At 35.5% G+C, this 23,436-nt stretch overlaps 1 protein-coding gene across 1 annotated transcript; it reads left to right on the top strand.

Moving 5' to 3' along the window:
* Positions 1-929: 929 nt before the first annotated feature.
* On the top strand, positions 930-5,718 carry LOC113275422 (vacuolar-sorting protein BRO1-like). Its single transcript, XM_026524915.1, has 8 exons — positions 930-1,598; positions 1,979-2,929; positions 3,343-3,432; positions 3,570-3,638; positions 3,756-3,896; positions 4,074-4,122; positions 4,236-4,339; positions 4,920-5,718. Exons 1-8 carry the CDS (start codon positions 930-932, stop codon positions 5,475-5,477), a joined length of 2,631 nt encoding a protein of 876 aa, XP_026380700.1. The 3' UTR covers positions 5,478-5,718.
* The last annotated feature ends 17,718 nt before the right edge of the window (positions 5,719-23,436 follow it).

The raw sequence follows: 23,436 nt of genomic DNA, 5'->3' as shown, positions 1-23,436 counted from the left end.
TGTGTGTATCGGCTAAGGTTTTGGTATATATATGTGGGACTATTATCCTCAACAATGGTGAGTAACATGAAGATACAGATCCAAAGTAATGAATGACTTTCCGTTTGGTCCGATAATAATTTGAGACCAACAAATCACTTGTGGTTGCATCGTCTAATTGTTCAATTAAAAAGTCATTGGAGATTTTACTATTTTGACATAAAAGGCAAGTGATTCAGAATATTTACATACTAGTGAAGCACATTAAAAGTTATTTTCATCTTAATTAAGTTGAAAAAATATAAAATAAATTGGGAATCAAATTTTAAAGAAAGTTAATTTGCTATGAAGGATTTTTAATTCTTTTTGTTTCTGGCTTCCGAGATGGATTTATGATTTTGATATCCAAACATCATTAGAAAAATTTGGATGTTTGGATACACCTTAAGAAATAATTTTTTGATTCAATTAACTTAAATAGTTCGAGTTAGGTCAGGAACAAAATTTTAGAAGCAAAAACAGAATACTAGAAAAGAAAAAACAAAAAAGTTATGTTTTTTTTTTAATCTCCCGTCTTCTGGTTATGGCTGCCAAATAGGCATTTGACGCTCCATTCTTCACTCCAAAATCCAAATTACTAAGGGCTGATACCATCTCTTAAGATCTTGACCGTTGGATCGGTTAAATGATATCAGCCCTCAATAATACTGGTATCAGTCTTTTATAAATCATGCAAATCCTATACGAGATTGTGCGTGCCTTCCATGGATATACATGGGTACCTAAATAAATTTCCGGACCCCTTGAACACTTATTATCAGGTAAGATACAGGACAGAGACTTTTCCCGTCTCGATTTTTCCTTCACGACGAAGAAAAAAAACACCCAAATTCCATATCAAATCATCAAAAAAAAAATTCAGCTGAGTTGATTCAAAATCGAGCAAAAACATGGCAGCATCATCTGCAATAAATGTGATGTTAACAATCCACGAGAAGAAAACAGTCTCAGTAGAATTATACAGACCATTACGGAATTACATCTGCACTCATTATTCAGAACGCGAAGCTCAAAACCTAGAAGATGATTTACAGATAGTGAAACAATATAGATCAGATATTGAGAAATCATCAACAGATACGCCTGAAATTCGTCGTGATCTATACCAATCATATTTCAAAACCCTAGTTGTATTAGAATCAAGATTTCCAATATCACCAGATAAAGATCATGTGAATTCAATCAGTTTTATATGGTATGATGCTTTTAAGACTAAATTAAAAGCATCACAACAGAATATACATCTTGAGAAAGCTGCTGTGTTGTTTAATTTAGGTGCTGTTTATAGTCAAATTGCTCTGAATGCTGATAGATCATCAGCTAATGGTTTGAAAGTTGCTTGTAATATGTTTATGGCATCTGCTGGTGTTTTTTCCTATCTTAGAGATAATGAATCAATGAAAGCTACGACTGGGTCGTCTTCAATTACATTGGATGTTTCTGTTGATTGTGCTGGTATGTTAGAGAGACTTATGCTTGCTCAAGCACAGGAATGCTTCTTTGAGAAAGTTACTTCTGAAGGTAGAGGTCCTGGTCTTTGTTCTAAGGTCTCAAGGCAGGTCAGTTCTTACATTACATTTCTCTCTAAATTAGTATAATTTATTGCATCGCAGTTGGCCATAAAACAACTATAACTGTCTAAAATTGTATGAGGCACTTAAGCTTTACTATCTGGGTTTGCAGTCTTGGAATAGTCACATCTTTTTGGTATTTAGATAGATTCTGGATCATATGAATCTCGTGGTAGTGGTTGTTGAGTTGTACTCATTAAGACTTCAGGGGTTTGAGTATGCACCATAGTTAGTCGAGGAAAACAAATTATATACTCTTTATTATGATCATATGTGAACTTAGCCTAGTGATATAGTCTACAATTCATTTATATACTCTTTGTGTGAGTTTAAGCTAAATGCACTGGATATATGTGGATTTGGTACAGGTTGCTATTTTCTACGAAGAAGCTTTTTCAGCGTTGAATCTTGCTCCTCTCAACCAGCATTTCGACCGGTCATGGGTATATCATGTACAGCTAAAGGCAGCTGTGTTTCATGCGGAGGCTTGCTACAGGTCAGGTTTGGAACTGCATGCTAAAGAGGAGATTGCGGAAGAAATCGCACGATTGAAGAGTGGAATTAGTACCTTGACGGAGGCAAAAAAATACACAAAAGGGGTTGCCCAACAGGTTGTTGATTCAATTAATAGATTAGAAGTTATGATGAATCGCAATCTAGAGACAGCTGTTAAAGAGAATAACAGAGTTTATCTCATGAGGGTTCCTGCACCTGATTCGTTACCCCCTCTCCCAGCACATTCGCTGGTCAAGCCGACGCCTATGGGTGAAGTTTTGGATGCAAGCAAAGAGAAGATGTTTGCAAGTCTTGTCCCTGACAGTTCCTTTAAGGCCCTTTCTAGGTACACTGAAATGGTTGATGATATCATCAGGACACAAGCCGAGAAGCTGCAGCAAGGGAGCGAGTTAACCCGAGTGAGGCTTAAAGAAATGGAACTCCCTGAATCAATTCTTGCTTTAGAAGGGAATAGTTGTCTTCCAGTGGACATTAAAGAAGATGTGGAGGCAGTTCAGATTAGTGGTGGTCCATCTGGTTTTGAAGCTGAATTACAACAACTTAAGGATTTGAGCAGGGTGAACCACGAATTGTTGGTTCAGACCGAGGAGCTTTTGCAGAAAGAAGCGAGAGAAGATGCTCAATTTCGTACCCAATTTGGGACACGATGGACTAGACCTCAGTCCAGCACTCTTACGAAGAACTTGCAAGAGAGATTGGGTAGATTCGCCGGGAACCTTAAACAAGCTGCAGACAGTGACGGACGAATTGAGCGTTCTATAAGAGATCATGCTGCTCTCATGGAGATCCTTGACAGACAGCCGGTACGTTCTTTTGTTTTGTGTTCATTGTGATGCTTGGTACAAAATTAGCTTTAAACTGTAACTTTATGATCTACTGGACCATAATAAGAGAAGAAAGCTGATGCACTATTAGATGCAACTTTGATAAGTAATGATTTGGGGTTTCCATTATTATTCCAAACGCTGGCTTAACGATCTATTGGCCTTATAAGTTCAGCTTACGGTGTTGGCATCGTGCTAGTTTTATCGATTCCTATAGTATCTTCTGGATTTGCCAACAGTTCCATGAATAAGTTTCAGCTTCAGCCATCAGATATGCATGTGATCTTGAATTTTGAATTGTTTTATATATGTTAGTACCATTAGTTTTTCAGTTCAGAGTACGGTAAATGATAAAATCCTAACCCATCTTATATGACTTTGATCTGGATCAGATAGAATCTGCACTTCCTACTCTTGCAAGGCCAATAATGTCACTGGACGCCGGTGAAGATGCAGTTGTGGGAGCTTTGAAACATAGCTTGGTAATATTACTTCTCTTTATGGTAGTCTTTATAGGCAGTGCCATGTTCTATGAATTAGTTATTTGATCTAGTCAGTTGGCTATTCTTCTTTAGTCGTGTTCGCAAAACCTACCAACTGATGCTTTCATCTGTTGCAGAGACATTTGGAGACTCTTGGTGCTCAACGTGCGGGTCTCGAGGACATGCTCAAAGAGATGAAAAGGAAGGTAAAATTTCAAATCCTGAAGTTTCTTTGTTCATTCTTGGTAGAGGGAACTTCTTTGTAATGCACTCAAAAATGGTCTTAAATGATATTGCTGCTTATCATTTGCTCTTTGTTGCAGGATGATATATTACCCAAGTTGATGACGTCTCCTGGATCATATGATGATCTCTTCAGGAAGGAGGTTGCCAAATATGACCATGTCTGTGAAGAAATTGCACAAAATATCGATGCACAAGAACACTTATTAGTAAAGATTCAGGTTATCTCTTTGCACTCTTGTAGATACATTTCTGTAAATTGGTTTCAACTCTCTTGCACTCTTCTTTGAACTAGAAGTATCCACTCAATCCTTATTCATCTTCTAAGGATTCAGTGAAAGTTTACCAAACCCATCTCTTGTAGATACATATTCAATTGTACTTTTTTCTTCCTACAGGCTCAGAATGATGAATTTGCTGCTTTATTTAATCTTGAAGACTACAAAGGTGAGCGAACTATTTTTTTTTTCCTGGTAATTCTTTAAGAAACAGGAGAGACTCTGTTGAGCTCATTGACTATTGAACAAGCAATTTATTGTTGTTTTTTGGAACCTTTCCAGCATCTCGTGAGAAGAGCTATAAACAAATTCAAGCCGCCATAGCTAAGTTCCGAGAAATCAAGGAGAATACTAATGAAGGATTGAAATTTTATGTTACTCTTCAGGTAAAAAAGATTTTTTTCATCTATTTTCTTCTTCTTTTTTTTACCACTTAAGAGTTCTCTTTTTGTGTTAGGTATCTGATAAACGTACATAGTAATATGCTTAAGTATAACTTGCTTTCATTGATAAAAGCCTCTAATTTGATTAAAAGTTGAGGTTATATATAACAAGTTTAGATCATGCAAGATTGGAAATCTATAATCTTACAGTTCTCATCTCAAGACCCTCTACTTCATGTATGATGGCTGTGCAAATCCGAAGCTTAGCAAAGGTTCTAATAAGATTTAAGCTATCTCTTTAAACTGCATAATATATATATATATATATATCACAAAAACTCGCATGGTTGATGTTTTGTACTGGACCAGGCCCAGTTTTAGTTGATTTGATACACCTAAGGAGAAAGATACTGTAGCCATTTTTACATTATAAGTTTTTTTTTTCGTTCTTCTTTTGTATACAGCAGATATATAGTTTTTTGTTAGGCATTTTGTTTGTTTTTTTTCCGTTGAATCAGTTTATGTTTTTCAACTTTCTAGTGTTAAGAAATTTGAATAATTGTTTTGGGGTGGTATTGAGCAGGATGCAATAACCAATGTAAAGCAGCAGTGCAGCGATTTTGTCATGACAAGAAACATCCAATGTAGGGAAATGATGGAAGAGGTACAAAGACAAGTAGCAGGTCTTAGCTTTCAGGATGGTAAGAACCACTCCTACCCTCCTGTTGGGAACCAGCAGCCGCAGGCTCCCAGAACATCATCTATGCCACCAGGTCCTCAAATTCCACCGAATTCTCACCCCCAAGCACCTTATTATCATCAGTCCATGGAGCAACCAGGGGCGCATGGATATGCTCGTCCTCCACCCTCATATGGCAACCCACAGCAACCCCCGTACGGTAACACACAGCAACCACCACCTCCCTACCATTTACAGGCCACTGGTAGCCCGTATCCACCACCTTCTCAACCCCAACAACAACAACCTGAATATGGGCAACCAGCTTATCCTGGTTGGCGGGGTCCCTACTATAATGCCCATACACAGCAACCTGCATCGCATCCTTCACCACCATATGGTGTTCCTCCTGGTCCTTGCCCTCCTCATCAGCAAGGACCTGGTGGCTACTACAAACAATAGTTTGGACCATTCCTCATTTGTCTGTATAACATTCTGTTTGTTTGGTTGGTGAATTTATACTAGGTGACAGATGATTCAGAACTTGATCTTCCTTTTGTATTGATCTGAATGAGGAAATGAAAACTTTTATACTTCGTACTATTAGTGTGGTAATGTTTAATAAAACGGTCATATAATGAATGCCAGTTTGTTGCTGGTAAAGGAGTTGTTTTCTTTAGTAAGATTTCAACATTTTCATTCACTCTTTTGTAATCTCTTGAAAGGCCGAAAGAACCCCAAGTACAATGCAAAGAGATTCTTACATAGAATTATCACTGAGATTCTCAGTAATAGCAGACGGCCAGGGGGGTTGCGGAAGAGAAATTGCTCCGGTCCCCATCATGACGGAGTTGAGCAAATAATCTGGCGAGATTATGAGCTGCTGAGCTGGTTCAACTTCTTAGAACTCGCCAGTGGATGCAATCAGTTTTACCTTCTTTAAGATAAGGGAAACCACCTCTAATAATGCTAGAGGCTGCACCTGAGCTTCACAGCTAATTGACAACAAGCTTAAAGAATGCCATTTTACCTCAGCCACCAGTTTCATCTCAAAAACCATTTGATTTTGATGGCTCATTAAATGTATGTCTAACAACAAACTAGCTTTGTAATCATGTGAAATGGACCAATAAGCAAGGGCAGGAGACTTGTAATGTGACATATGCGTGTTTTGTCTATGTACGACACTCTATCCAATTTGAGTGTCTCCGTGTTTATGAAGGAAAATAGTTAAACGTGTGCTTGTTAGGATACAGGAAATGCAAAACCACTATGTCTTTATTATCTCTACGTCATGCCTGTCTTCGACCGTTCTCCACTTGTTTAATACCCTTGTAGCAGTAACGATGCAAATGGTACTGGTGCACAATTTGACCTGACGTCAAGATTAAGGGTGTCATCCCATCTGATTCTGCTGCGTAAGTTCAAAGTAGCCAGGCGCAAAGCTTGCTTGATAATGCGGTAAATTCGCTCTCGAACGCGACAACAGCTTCCTTCGAAGAGATATAGATGTGACAAGAGTTGTTTCTCAAACTCTGCTTAACAATTTAGACTCGATCTCAGAAAAAGACTTATCCGAGACTAGTTCTCGGATCCCGAAAGTCAAATCGATAGCTTTGGTTTTTCACTCTATGTAAAGAGGCTGTCGCCGTGTCGGTGTTTATGAAGCGTAAGCTTGAAAGCTAAAGGTGTAAACTTAGAGAAAAAAAACCCGGAAGAATGTTCGTCGGGATCAGTTATCTGATTGCTTTTACGCCACAAATGTCAAGCATATGGACATATCTTATGTTGCTTTTACGGTACAAATGTCAAGCCTAGTGCGAAACTCATCCTCTCCACCCCTTCCTTGAATGTGGACTCAATTGTGTTAGGAAAAGTCTGATTTCTGTTTTTTTATTCCTTCTTTGTAGAGTTCTAAATTTTATTTTGCAGAGTAAAATATGTGGGGTCTTTTTGAGAAAAATCAAAAAACCCTTTGGCTTTGCGATGGTGATAAGGGGCAATGAGCTGCACCCCACCACCGTGGCTGGATCATTAACGGCCGACCTTATCGCTGTATGATTACGCGATTAATAAATAATAAAATTTCAAACATTTTCTTGGTCTTGGACTCTAATCAAGTTGTTTACGCGAGCTGATTAAATTGTTTAGTGCAGTATTATTCTCCTAATTATTCATTATTATCCTTAATTTTTTTTTTGGTATATATTCTTAGTTCTCTGAAATGCAAATGAAATTCAGTTTGGTTGAGGGGTATAAACCCTCTAACATGTGAGTGAATAATGTTGTGATCTTATGTTATAATCCTTGGAAGTGGGATATATCATTCTCTTGATTGCTTATGAGTTGTTGCTGGTTTCCTAGAAATAGGAGTACATGCGTTTGTTCATTCTTTGATTAGATTAGATAATTTGCAAACGATGATGATGCAAGCTATGAATTAGTAAAAGTGAAAAATTAGATTTTGAGATGACCAAATCAAGCTTAATAAATTATTATTATGGTTAACAAAGTTTGTGGTTCACGCATTTAGAAGCATTCCATGGATTGGACAGAGTTGGAGTCAATGGTGTCAAATGTGTATTCATTCTGGCAGTATAATCTCGTGTACTATCATCCTTTATTATTTGCAGGAAAATCTATTAATCAGTCTTAGTTTATAGAAACAAAACCAAATTATTCCATCTCCCACAAGGTACATACAACCAATGATATAAACTACTTGCCATGTGGCCTATAGTACACTACTAGGTCGTATAATGAACAATTCCAATATTTGATTTAATAAATTATTTTGAAGAAAGAAAATTTTCAAGAATTTAAATGCAAATAACTCTAAATTTTAAGAAAAAAATCCAGAAATGTATAGTGAAGAAAAAACATTTTTCTAATTTTAGATAACTAAAGTCGGAACGAGCGATTGAGGGTTATCAAAACTAATTGGGGATATCAACTACTTCCCCCAACTAAAGATGTCTGCTAAGGGGTGTTTTTGGCGTAATAATAATAAAATACCCTTCCCTCAAAATAAAAATTAAAAAACTTAAAATCAAAAAACAAAAACATATCCCCCATTTCCATCTTCACCTCTTATTAATCTTTTTTAGGGTTAGGGCTTTAAAACCTAAATATTCTCCGCTCCCTTTCAAATTCTAGATTTTCCCCACTCCCTTTCAAATTCTCTTCTCCTTCTCTGCCGGCTCCTCACTTTGAAAACGATTTTTTTTTAACATTCGGAAGTGATGAAGACCATGCCGGAAGTGATGAAGACCATGCCGGTATAGATGAAGACCATGCCAGTACTGATGAAGACCATGCCGGAAGTGATGAAGACCATGCCGGTAGTGATGAATACCATGTCTGAAATAAATTATTTTTACATCGCCGGAAGTGATGAATAGCATGTCGGAATTGATGAAGACCATGCCGGAATAAGGTGCCGGCATGCTTGGTAACTAACATTCAATGACGTTACTAAGTGCCGGCGTACTCGATAGAAATTTATCTGTGCCGGCAGTCAAGTGGAAAAAAAAATCAAGTTTCTGGTTACTTTACATCATGTGCCGGCAAAGAAATTCAAGCAACATACCATGCCGGTAGCAGTACCGGCATGCTCGATAATTATGAAACTGTGCCGGCAGTGGACTCAAAACCAGGAAAAAAAATAATTCAAAAAGGAATAGGTTTTGTATTTCAAAACCAGAAAAATATTCTGCTAGGGGGCGTTGCCCCCTAGACCCCCGCGACCTGACCGGTCAGGTCGATCACCGAAAACTCTGCGTACTGGTAAACATTTATGAAAATTTCCAACAAATTCCGACATGGTTTTTTGGTTGAATACTATGCCGGCACCGAGCTTTTTCAGCTGCAAAAATGGTGGATTCAAAGAAAAAAAATCAATTTTTCAACCTCTTAGCAACAATTCTCTCTTCGCAATCATCCTTCATTTTCACCAAAAAAAAGTTCCCTTTCAAATATTTTTTTCCCTCCTTCTACTCTCACCTCACTCACCCAAATTCAAATAAAAATACACACTAATCATTTAAATACTTGAGATTTTTATTAATTTTAATTAATCACTAAACCTGATTAGTGAGGAGTAGATTAGGATTTGAAAAAATATTTGGATAAGGGATGATCCTGATTGGATATTTGGATCCAATTTTTGTCCTTTTCCTCTATCCCCCAATTAGTTTTGATGTCCCCAATATATCCATCTAAAGTTGTTGATTTGATTATTCTTGTGCTATCTTTTAATTTTAACATTAACATTTTCAATTAAACACGAATGAAAATAAAATTGAAATTGTTATTTTAGTAATACGTTTTTACAGTGTTTTTAGATTTACGCCATAAATTACTGAATTCCAATTTGCCAAACCTCGTTTATATATCCATTTTAATTTCTATCGTTGTACTATTATTCTTAACAAAACTTAATATGATTAAGGCATCTAAAAGCATTCAGCGGAGAGTCAGAGTCAATAAAGAAAAAAGGGTATTCAATCTGACAATATTATCCAGTCTACTATCCTTATTATCTTCTGCAAAAAAATAAATAAAGAGTTGATTTGATCAATCTAATTTAAAGAAACAAAACCTCATAATTCTATCATCCACAAGGCACAACTAATCACATAAATAATTTTCCATGTGACCTATATAGTACACTAAGTAGGTCATGTAATATTGATGTTTTTTAATAAATGATACCTAGATTATTATTTTCATTTTTATTTGATGAAGCCAAATATCATAATATGAAAATTCGCTTGCAATAACAATCACTACAAAATTCTATTTAATTTGAAAAAAAAGAATAATGAAAAAAGTATTTTTATACTTATAAACTGATAAGGATGTTGATGTCCTTTAAATGGTTTCAAATTGTCGTAGCTATTAGATCATTGTTTGGTTCAATCGACAGATGTTGGTATGTCAAGTCTGTTGGTCATGGTTATATGCCATAACTTAAGCTTGAATTATTTTCTAAAGTCAAGGTTAGATTTAGGTTGTAGAGATGTGGGATGAAATGCTTCAAGTTACCCCGAAATAATTGAAGACGCATAATGAAGTTTACACGAAGACATCATTTGTCATGATGATAAGTATTTGAATATTTGATTTCCTTTCCCTGGTTATCAAATCCTCCATCTATCTATCTGCAAAAGAAAGGAAGCATCAAAGTAAATTTATGACTTTAGTATGATAGATTTGATCATTGAATTTGATCAAAGTGTCGAAGGAATTGAATGAAAGATTAGTATTCTACTAAATCACTCTATATTTTTCGAACATAGGTTTGTGTAACTTTCGATTAACCCATGGCCGAACGACATGGAGTGTTTTAGTCCTCACTTCTAAAGTTTCGGAAATTAAAAAATGTAACTTTTGGAAATGACATAGCTTTCAAAAGATGATTCCGAAATCTAAGGAACTTGCTCGCTGCCATATTTTTTGAAATTAAACTATTTATCTTTCGGAAGTTAGCCATCGACCATGTTTTATTCTCAGCCAAGGTTCAGGAAACTGTATTACATAGATTTTGAATTTTGACTACTCTGGAATAACTTTTAAATTTATAAGGAAAACAATTTCCATATCTCCAAAGCCGTAAATCGTGACTTAGTCTTTAAGTTCACATTTCAACGAGGTTATGTTAGTAATATTAGAACCAAATCTCATTTCTACCTAAGAGATGATCATCTTGATTGTGTCAAGATGTGTAGTGACAATTAATGAGGACAAAATATTAGTCAAGTATAAGTTGTCGATAAAATTATATGGGAAAATATTGTTCAAGGATTGTTGTTGCTATTTATAGCATAAATATTTATGAGCTTGCATGCTATAACTCAGGGTTTGTCATAATTTCTAGTGTCCTTAGTTAGTGAAATGCATTATATGCACGTAACTGTAAATAAGAATAAATTTATAAAATACCTTAATCATTATGAAGTCTTCGATTTTCTGGTATACCATATTGGAAACAATATTCTCGCATTTATTGCATTGATTTATTTATTGTTTATATCCTAAAAAATCAAGCTAAATGTATTAATACAAAAGTAAACATAAAAATAGTATGGTTATCTTCGAACTTTACTTAGTTTAAACACAAAACAATCTTTTCTTGAATTATAAGCTAATTAATACCTTATGTTGATAACTACAAATATGGACTCCCTGCAAGCATCACAACTCATAACATCACTCGATTATGTGTTGATTAAATTGAGGAATTGCGGAGCATATTACCCTTCGAACCTTTAGGTTTATGGTATAAATTCAAAATCCTATTCGGGATCAAGAAACCTAGAAGTTCTACCTCAGTAGATAAGAAGCTGATTTTTATGTTTTTCAGTTACTTTTACTTTCTTATAGTTGTAACTTTTTTGACATATGTAGTTATTGTTTATTGTAAGACCCTTCTATCTTGATATAAAACCACTCAATAACTGTGAATAAAAGTTACCAGATTCTGTAAACACCTGTCGGAATCTGAGAATATAACTCGCATTGTCTTATTAGCATATTTAGATTTGCGAAACCATTATATGGTAACGACAAGATGTTTGGATGGTTTATCACCTATGATTATAGTGAGGGAATCAAGGGGTTACTACTTAAACGGAAAACTTTGTATTAGAAGTTTCACCTATCTTGTGATCCACACTGAATTTTATGATCATACAGTTTTCCCTGAATATACTGATTTGATAACCTACAGAAAATCTAGTCGTCCATTTAGATGCTAGGTAATGGCCTTATCGATAGATTTATGAATAACTCCTAAAGAGAACGAATGTTCCGCTAAGAAATCTATAAGAACATCTTCTAAAGAGAATGAACGTTCTACTAGAAAATCCACAGGCATAAGAATATTATTGATTGGTCTCAGCTACAATAGACCGAAGTCTAATAATAGGAAAGAGCATAACAATTGAATTATGCTAGTATTCGATCGAGACTATGTCTTAGAAATATTCTGGTATTTTTTCTTTGCTTTGCTTTTTTTATTTATATGTTTTAAGTTTCAAGATTTATATTTAATGTATAAGATAGAGTGCATTAATCCCCATTGTCGATGTTGAGGTCTTCCCTATCTCCGCAAGACCATTCAAAAAGTGCCTGATCATCGATCGTTTCACTAAGAGAGTTATAAGAGCATTTTTTAAAGAGAATGAACGTTCTACTATAAAATCCACATGCATAAGAATACTACCAAAATGGGACAACTATTTTTAGTCTCAGCTAAGCTAGACCAAAGTCTGATAGTAGGCAAGAGCATTAGCAATTTAATTATATTAGTATTCGATCTGGATCGCGTCCTAGAAATTTTCTTGTATTTTTTTTTTAATTTTCTTTCTATGTTATAAGTTTCAAGATTTATATTTAAAGTATAATCAAAAGTGTGTTAATCCTCCTTGTCTAGTTTGAGGTCTTCCCTTTCTCGGTAAGACCATATAAAAAGTGTCTGATATAGGTTAAACCGAAAGATTTGGCAGGCCTCGTACTCTTGTCTTTTCAGTAGCCGATGATCATCGTACAAACTAAACACTCAAACATTATGATGAAATAATGTGCATGAGTTATTTTTTAATTATTAATTTTTAGTTTTGTCCTTCCCGCGAATTATTTTGGATATGCTTCCAAATAAAATATCGTAATATGCGAAGGATTTCGTTTGAATGTGATTAGATTCATGTAATTTTATGTATAACCAATAAGTTCATGATTTCTTGGAAAATTCATGTACATTGGGAAGTTTGTATATCTTTTATGAAAGCAGTACAATTCAAATTCCTCACATTTATCAGGAAGGTAATGTTGTAGCTGACAAGTTAGCAAAACGGGAAGCTAATAGTGATACTACACACTGTGGGCCGATCCTTCAGATTCTATCAGAGAGATAGGAATTGATAGTTCGCGTCTTCCTACCTTTTGATTTCATTGATTTGTAAAAAAATTTACATTTCACTTTTCTCTTCCTTGCTGAAGGTAAGGTCTTTCGCCCCTTTTCTTTTCTGTTTTGATTTTATTTTTCAATATTCCTTCGGATATTTGCCAAAAAAATAGGAAAAAAATAAGAAAAAGGAAGTTGTTTCGTAAGATTTCAATTTGTCTATAAATCATGGAAGGTATAAACCTTTTGTTATTTTGAGCGAACCTGCGTGATATATCCATGATCAGGATGAAGCTTGGGTAAAACTAAGTGGAAGTTTGAACCGACTCACATTGAAGAATCAGCGAAGAGTCGTGGTAGGGGTGAAATTCCACTCGAACCCAGATCTAGCTAATTCTCTCCATAATGCATTCGACTAGACATATAGGGATAAAACACTATTTCAATGTAGGTCGTGAGAGCGATACCAAATTGAGGCTAAAAAGTGGGTGTATATTTTGTCCGCCCTTCCCTTTCTTGGCTCGAGGGGCATGGTCGAAAGCTCGATGATGATGGTGTGTTAGGAAAATATAATGGTTTTGATAACGTGCCCGGTAATGGTTTAACACTACCAAAATAAGTTATTAAGCTTATTATAAATGGGTGGAAAAGTGTATAGGTATTTAGAACAATGCTAGCTTGTCATTCAGTATTAATTTATTAAAGCATTTAAGAAACCTAAACTACCATTTCGGGATCATAAAAAAAATTATGAACGAGAAAAAAATTATTATTTTTATAAGGGTTTACCAAATCGCATAGGGACTATTGCTACCTAGCAAAAATAATGTAATCATATGGAATTCGGTAATTCCTGTTGAATTTTGGTAACCTTTCGAGAGTACAAAATTAAATTGTAATAAGAATACATATATTAATATTTGAAGTAATGAAAAAAGAAAGATAGAATATAAGATTAATGCAACCATGATATATGTTTAGTATGTTTTTCTGGTACACACATGCATGTAATAAGAAGTAGATTTCCTACTATCCTAATCTCCAATGCAATTGGAATCTCTTTATAGAACTCTTATACATGTTGAGGAGATGGGTCTTATCAATGGAATCTAGATTTGCAAATCTGCACCCTCCATCAATCACCTCCTATTTACTGATGACTGTATGATCTTCTGCAAAGACAATATGACTGAAGCTCAAAACATTATGGATACTTTAAAGATATTTGGAAGTACTTCTGGTCAGCTTATCAACTTCAACAAATCCAGAGTTCTTTTCAGTAAAAACACAAACCTAAGCCTTATCCCCACCATCAACAAAACTATGGGTGTTCAAGTTCTCCAGTTGGAAGATAAATATTTAGGTTCACCTCTTTTCACTCACAGAAGCAAAATCAACTCCTTCAAACCTGGTGTTTAAAAATTAAAATTGAGATTATCCAGCTGGAAAAATGTGCCTCTGAACCCTGCTGGGAGGGAAGTGCTCATCAAATCTGTCACTTCATCTGCTTGTATTTACCAGATGAAATGATTCAAGATCCCAAAGCAAACCTGTAAAGACATCAACAAACTTCAAAGGGACTCTTCTGGGGAAAAAACTTGGAAAATCCCACTGGTTATTACTGTTGGGTACAATAATCAAAAACAAGGAAAAATCAAATAAGCAAAAGTTATTGATACTTAGCTCCTTTATAATGGAAGTGATCGATTTGATGAAACGGACGAGCTCCCCATATATCCGCAACAGCAACAAGGCAAAACTTTGGAAAAACAGAGTGAGTCACGTGTTCAACACGTTGCCCTTAAGACATTAGCGCCCGGCTACACTCAAGAGTGATGTTATAGCCCTCACAGGACGGATATCTCCAGGATAAAACACCCTACTACACCTACTAATAGCATATGTAGTAGATGCTCAACTTGAGATTGGCAACTCCGGAAAAACCATAAAGGAAAATCTCGAACACTTGAGAAAAAAATATAAAATGTTTTTTCCCTTAGGGGTCCCTCTAAATATAGAGCAACCCTTTTCCCATAGATTTTACAAAAGTAGTGAATTTGTTTATATAATTGACAAATACAACTTAAGAAGAAAAACTCCCCGATGTGGGACTAAAAGGTTTATATAGTTTCTTAAAACTACTAAAAATTGGAAACTCCACAATGTGGGACTAATAAGTTTCATTCACAAAAGAAAACAATAAATTATAATTTTTATTAAAACTTTAAAAAATTATTTTTTATTAATCGTTTCCAACAATCCCCCACATGAATGAAAACTCAATAAAACATGAAAACACAGATAGATCTTGGTAAATCAACATCCCAATCTCACGATCCAAACATACTGATCGTGCAAGTGTTGAAATCATACTAGTCATTTCTACGTCCTCTCCCTCACAAAAAAGTGTGTTGACCCCAGGGTCATACTATGGATTGCACAAATCATAATAGTATTGAGAGCTTTCATCTTTAGTTCTCACATGGTGAGACTATAGGTATCTTTCACCAAAGTGAAAAAGCATGAACTAGTGAACTCTTAGTGACCTTTAGGTACTAAGTTCCAGTAATACCAAAACCATCAAAACGAAAATCACATAAAAAGCGCAGGAAATACCATTTTAGGCAGAGGTGTCCATGAGGTCTTGAACCTTTGCTTAGTGAGATATTACCAGAATTACTTGATAGAGACAATGAACTATGTCTTGAACTGCTAGCATTTGATGTAATTCGCGATAACAACCACGGGTGATATCTCCAAGGTTGCTTCCAAGCTCGTGCCTTTTTGTCCAATTTGGCCCTGGACATATCCTGTTTCTCAGAATGCTCTAAAGAATCAAATCTCGTATTCTCATAGGAAGCGGACCACTTCCTCATTCAAATAGGTGAGTTTCCATAAAGAGTGTTACTGCTACACCCCACTTCAATCTTGAATTCAAACTATAGAACTCATTAAGACTTCTTAGAAGTCATCATTCACATGCAATCACACTATCAGTCTACACATAGGGAAGGGACAGAGAATAAAATTCTCCGATAGTGTTTACCTTTACCCACCAAATATTAGTTGTCTCATTCGAAACCTTGATCTTGGGATCTACAGTCAGCAAGGTTGAGTATCCTTCATGGCAAGTTTAATTTATGAGATTAAGCCCCTTCCCCTTGATGCATTTCTAACTATCTCTTGGGATAAACCTTTCATCAAAGGTTGCGCGATATTCTCCTTGTACTTTATCCAATCAATGGAAATAACGCCGATTGAGATTAGTTATTTTCATCTTTAGCTATTATAGCTTGGCTAACACAATGTATAGATATAGATGGCACAGGCCCATGCTATAGAGGAATCTCTTCTAAAAAGCATCTTAGGCACTCGGGACCCTCTCGTGCTTTATCTAACTCAATACTCTCAGATTCCATAATGAATTGAGCAATATATGTTTGTTTGTAAATCTTCCAAAAACAAACCCTCATGCTAGAGTGAAACATATCCACTCGTAGACTTAGACTCCTCTGATTCAACAATCCAGTTTACATCACAAAGCCCCTCAAGGACAACAAGATACCTTTCATAAATCAAATAAAAGGTAATAGATTATTTTAGGTACCATAATACTCTACTCAGTGCATCTGAATGCTATTGCTCTGGACTACAATTATATCTGCTTAACTTACTCACAATATGGGCAATGTCTGGACTCTTACAGTTCATTAAATTCATCAGACATCCTATAACTCTTGAGTATTCAAGTTAAGATACTCCATTACCCTTTTTTTCTTGAGTCTACAAGAATAATCGTACAGAGTACAAGAAGGCTAACAATCACACTGATTGTATCTTTTAAGCACAAATTCAACATAATGAGAATGACTAAGACTACATATGTTAGATGATTTTCTAATCCTCATCCCTAAGATTACATCAACAGGGCCTAAGTCTTTCAAGTCAATGTTCTCATTCCGCGCATGTTTTTAGTGGAATTAATCACATCTATGTTTGTATCAAGTATAAGCATATCATCAACATACAAGCATACAATCACACAAGCATCCTTAACAAGTTACTTGTAAATATACTTATCAGATTCATTAACTTAAATCCACTACACATTATCACATGATCAAATTTTCCATGTCACTGTTTACGTGCTTATTTTTTAAACCATACAAAATTTTGTTCAACTTACAAACTTTGTCATCATAACCTTTCACTACAAAGTCCTCGGATTGGTTTATGTAAATTTCTTTATCTAATTCATAATTTTAGAAAAGCTGTCTTAACATCCATCTGATGTATCTCTAATTTGTTTATGACATCAATAACAATTAGCATCTCAACGGAAGTAAATCTCGTCACATATGAATAAGAATCAAGGAAATATACACCTTATTTTAGTTTATAGCCTTTAGCTACCAACTTAGCCTAATATTTTTCTACAGTTCCATATACCTAATGTTTCCTCTTAAAGACTCATTTACATCTCATGGTCTTACTCTCTGGAGGAAAACTAGAAACCTCCCAAGTCAGGTTCCGACGGATTGAGTCCATTTCACTAAATGAAGCTTCTTACCAGAATGGGGTTTCAGTAGATATCAAGGATTCTTTACAAGTCCAAGGATTAGTCTAAGCTAGGCATGTTATGAAGTCGGATTCATAAGAAGTCTCAAGTCTAATTGTTTTACTTCTCTTAGGTTCAACCTTAACTTCATCTTCCTTTAAGATAAGTTCTGACTATTTGAAAATAAATCTAGGGGATCAACAACACATCTCTAATGAGGTACAGGTTTAAGAATAAACATGTTCAAAGAACTCAGCATCCCTAGATTATGTAATAGTATTCACAACAAATTCAGAAAAATCACACCAAAGTATGAAAAATCAGAACACACAACCAAAAATCTATATGTAGAAGTATACTCAGCATACCCTATATGAAGACATAATCAACATTTTTGGTTTCTATCTAGTTCTTGTAGGAAGAGGAATGACAATCTTAGTCAAACACCCCCACACTTTGACGCATTCATAAAAAGGTCATCTACCTTTCCATAAATCATATGGAGTTTCATCTGATCCTGAAGGGTACTATATTCAGGATATACTAGTTAAGAGGACTGCCTCTGATGTAATTTTATAGTGGTAAATAAAGTTCATTCAACCCGGACTTGTGTAGGCTCGATTTCAGACTTAATGATAAAGAAAATATATACACACAAAAAAAGTTGTCACAATAACGAGAGGTACTGAGACTCGGGATTTCACCAATTTTCATACTCATGTGGTTCAAAAATCAATTCTACACAATTATAGCTCATATGATAAATATTGTTGACTCTTATTCTTTGCTAATGTAGATTCCGAAAGTAATGACTGTAAATCTAAAGCATGGGACATCAAAACACTTAAGCTAAGCATGACCCATCAATTGAAACCACAACCATTCAAGAGAAATCATAAATCAATTCAATTTTAGTGCAAAAAAGTCATATAAAGAATTAATAGAATTACCACAATGATGAAAAAAGGGCTTCCTCCGTCGTCCCAGTGTTGGGTTTAGCTCCTCATATCAAAAACATGCTCAAAATATTTATTCATGGTCCAAAGTGTTTGAAGATAGTGAAAATACAAGAAAAAGATAAAACAGATCAATTGCAACGCTAATATGCGAGGCAGATCGACTGTTACTAACGATACAGAAGATGTAAGACTGCTGGGAACGATACTATGTGTGTCGTGGATAAACCACACTTTTCTGCGACTGACTTGGGTCATCTAATGTTCTTTAGCTTCGTCTTCTTCCTTCTACTGCTGCAACTTTCTCTGCAGCGTGATTTCTTCGTACCAGAGATTCCCCTAAACTACGTAAAGGCCCCAAACTACTCGACTAGGTCTCGATCCCCTTCTTAGACTCCCAACACTTGTATTTATACCTCACATCAACCTCCAAGGCAATAAATATTCGAAAATAGTTTTCCTTTCACCCTCCAGCAAGTCACGAAAATAACTACCTGCCAGCTCGTCTACGCGTTTGTAGTCTTTCCTTCTTCAACAACAACTTCCTTTGATAGATTCAAAACAAATTAGATAATATATCCTCCCAAATATTCACTCAAAATTCCCGTAAATAATTCTTCTCCCTGTTTGTAAAGAAAGTCCGGTGAACTTCCCTTTTCTTCGATCTCAAACCAACTACCAAACCTGATTTACGTTAACAGGCCAATATCAGTCCATACCCATGATAATCTCCGATTAAATCTCGTTCAAAACTCTCCCCAAAATCCAAGAAGACCCGATATAGTTAACTCCCCTGTCTTAGGAAAGATACGTGAAGAACCCTTCTCCTTCGAATTAGGGCCCGTTACCAAGCCTGTTTCGATGTGATAAGACATTCCAGGTAAAACTCTAACAAAGACTCCGACCAAATCTCCTTAAAACCCAATCCATCAGTTACGCAGATGTGAAGCAAATCTTCCCGCCAAATTTAGTTTTTTGAATTTGTGAAGAAAGGTGGTCTCCCCCTAACCACTGATGGGGTGCAAATAGTAGTTACCCTGAGGTGGCCCTTATCAACTGAGTACCCCTTATCCATTTGAAGGATGTAAATAATACATTTCCTGGGGTGTCTCCAACATACTTCTGGCGTCCCTTCAGTAATTCCTTCCGAGGGTGCAAATACCACTTTTCGAGCCAATTTCTACGCACATGTTTATTTCTCCAAAAATACCTACAAAGACATAAAATAATAAAATAAATACAAAAATGGGTACTAACAATATAGAAAATCGAGATGAAAACAGACACATAAATGTGTCTATCAGCCTCCCCCCACAAGCCCGCAGGTAATCCTGAACTAATCAACATGGCAATTATCATCTTCTTAAGGATACAGTTGTTATGTTCAAGGCTTCTAATTGGTTTTGAACTTCAAGTTTATACATCTTAAGGCTTCTAAGGCATCATCCTTATCCCTAAGAAAGTACAATCATCCATGAAAGTTATAAACCATCTTTTACCATAGTGGTATTGGGTTGAACTCATGTCAACTAGGCCTAACTGAATTAATTCTAAGGGCTTAGAATTACTCTGAACATTTATGCTAAAAGATTTTATAGCATATTCATTTCACTTTTGTGTTCAAGATCCAAACTAAATTTGGGTACGTAGCCTATGCTAGGCAGTTTATGCATTGACTTATAATTTTATGGTTCCAAGTCTACCATGCAAAACATTCAAAGACACACACAAAAAAAACATAAGAATCAACTATGTTCACTTCATCAGATTTTTCTTTAAACTTATATAGACCCTAAGTCCTATAAATTTTTCCTAAAAAATCAATGCCCTTAGTTATAACAAGTTTTCCACATTTAACTAAGATCTTCAATCTTTTACCATCTTCAAGAGAACAAGATACAAGATTCTTTCATATGTTCGGAACATGAAAACTTCATTCAGTGTGAGAATATTACAGATATGAGCTTATGCTCGACCTTTCCCTTTTATGCAACCTCTGTCGCAGATGAGTTACTCATATAGAGTTCCTCGACATCTCTTATCCTCTGATAAGAGGTGAACATGTCTCTGTTTCAACAAACATACTTAGTGGCTCCAGAGTCCACCCACCAGTCTCTCACATTGGTTATTAAAATAACTTCCGACATCATGTCAATGAACTCATTCTAATTTGTTTCAACTAAATTAACATTAACTTTCTACTTATTAAGGTTTTATGTTGTCTACACTTTACTGCCATATGGCCAGGAATTTTACAAACATAACAATCACCCTTAGTTAAAGTAATGTCGGATTCAGTTTTACGAAACATACCTTTCTTATGAAGACTACGCTTAGAGTTGTATTTGATGTTCTCTCCTTTGTCAGCTTTGGAAGACTTGTATTCATACACATGCGCCTGGTAGCCATGTTCCTTTTCAATTTCATGTCACAAACTTTGTTTATACTCTGACCACAGACACGGTAATTTCCCAATCACCTAATACACCACATCTCACAAACCTTAGTTCAGATAAAATATTAGTTTTGAAGAAAATATCTATATTTATAAACTTCGTTTGAACCACCATATCAAAAAAACTCATGGTTACCCCATAAAAACTACTTTAGTTAACAAAAAATTTCTGCCCGTCAGAATTTTTTAGGAACGTTTCTCTATTTTGTAAAATATCAAACAAATACTTTTACAACTCCAAAAATTCTGAAACTTTACGTGGGTAACTATCAAGATGTCTACTACGTTGTGTCAAAAGGGTTCATCGAAATTCCTTCTAGGTTAAGAGATAAACTCAAAACTCTACAGCTGACCAAATATTCGTTTTTGTTTTTCACTCCACAATTAACATCCATGATTCACAAACCAACCAACCATTTTCGATTATTACAAATTTTAATGTCTTAAGATTTTTGGGTGCAATAATCAAAAACAAGGAAAAATCAAATAAGCAAAAGTTATTGATACTTAGCTCCTTTATAATGGAAGTGATAGATTTGATGAAACGGACGAGCTCCCCATATCTCCGCAACAGCAACAAGACAAAACTTTGGAAAAACAGAGTGAGTGAGTCACGTGTTCAACACGTTGCCCTTAAGACATTAGCGCCCGGATACACTCAAGAGTGATGTTATAGCCCTCACAGGACGGATATCTCCAGGATAAAACACCCTACTACACCTACTACTAGCATATGTAGTAGATGCTCAACTTGAGCTTGGAAACTCCGAAAAAACCATAAAGGAAAATCTCGAACACTTGAGAAAACAATATAAAATCTTTTTTCCCTTAGGGGTCCCTCTAAGTATAGAGCAACCCTTTTCCCATAGATTTTACAAAAGTACTGAATTTGTTTATATAATTGACAAATACAACTTAAGAAGAAAAACTCTCCGATGTGGGACTAAAAGGTTTATATAGTTTCTTAAAACTACTAAAAATTGGAAACTCCTCAATGTGGGACTAATAAGTTTCATTCTCAAAAGAAAACAATAAATTATAATTTTTATTAAAACTTTAAAAAATTATTTTTTATTAATCGTTTTCCAACAATTACCCAAAAGCTTGGACTGCAGTCTGCAAACCAAAAGAGCTGGGATGATTAGGTTTCATGAATATGGATCTCTTCAACAGCTCTATGATCACCAAAATTGGGTGGAGACTGGAGCAAGATAAATATTCTCTCTGGTACAAACTTATGGATGCAAAATATCTAATTGGCAGGAATGTCCTCAACATGGACATAAAGCCAAAAGATGGTGACTCCTGGATATGGAAAGGAATCCTAAAAGGCATTAGAAACATCCAACAACATTGTGTCTGGAGGATTGGCAATAGGAGTAGAATCAAAATTTGGGATGATCCCTGGGTTCCAAACATTACTACAAGACTCAATAAACCTTCAAACTGTCCCCACCATATTGAAACAGTTGAATCTCTACTTTTTCCTAATGGGAACTGGGATGAAAATCTTGTTCAATCTTACTCGAGTAACAATATTGCTCAATCCATTATTGCTCTTCCTACTCATCCAAAATAAGAACAAAAGATGATCTATAACCTAAATGACACAGGAAAATTCTGTGTCAAGTCTCTATACAAGGCAAAGATTGATAATCTTTACAGAAATGATACAACAACAGGAAATTGGGAGGCAATTTGGAACATGGATGTTGCTTCAGCTATTAAGATCTTTATCTGGAAATGTGATCATGGTATTCTCCCCACTAATGCTAAAACATCTAGTATTCTGCATTACATTGATCATATATGCACCATATGCAACAGTGGGGAAGAAGAAACCATGACACACACATGTCCTTAAACTGTCCTGTTGCCACTTTAGTTTGGCAGGAAATCATTGTCCCTCATTATACTCAGTTCGATAACACCACTATCTTCATGGACTGGTTAAATTCCTGGTTTCAGATTGGGATGGCCAGCCATGAATGTAATATTTATGCCACTACATGCTGGTACATCTGGAAAGCTAGATGTGATCTAGTTTTCAGACAAATCCAGCCAAATGCAGCAAAAACCTCTAACTGCATTAAACAACATTTATGCAATCACAATAGAATTCACAACATGCCAGAGCATATTATGAATGGTTTCTCATTATTGCCTAAGGAAATTGATTCATTTATGGACGACAATACTATACTATATAATCTGAATCAGTATCCTTCAACGGATTATGGAAAAATCATCAAAATATGTACTCTGCAGGATCCTGAAACTTTGATATACTATTCTGCACTGACTATACTGGATTTTGCAGGAAACATCAATGGTACCAGAGGACATCCTGGATACCCTGGAGCTTGGGGAGAAACATGAGGCGCATACCTAGCTTTTCAATGGGCCAAAGAAATGCAGCACAGTAATATAGAGGTACAAGATGAATCCATGGAAATTTTAGTTTATTTCAAGTTGCTCTCCCACAAAGCTGTCAAAGGAATATTTCATCTAAGTTACCATGAAAGAACAAATAGTGAAGAGGAGGA

The sequence above is a fragment of the Papaver somniferum genome, chromosome 4, assembly GCF_003573695.1.
Source record: "Papaver somniferum cultivar HN1 chromosome 4, ASM357369v1, whole genome shotgun sequence".
Lineage (NCBI taxonomy): Eukaryota > Viridiplantae > Streptophyta > Magnoliopsida > Ranunculales > Papaveraceae > Papaver > Papaver somniferum.
The sequence above is the reverse complement of the archived record's forward strand: the minus strand, read 5'-3'. Positions and strand labels throughout refer to the sequence as shown.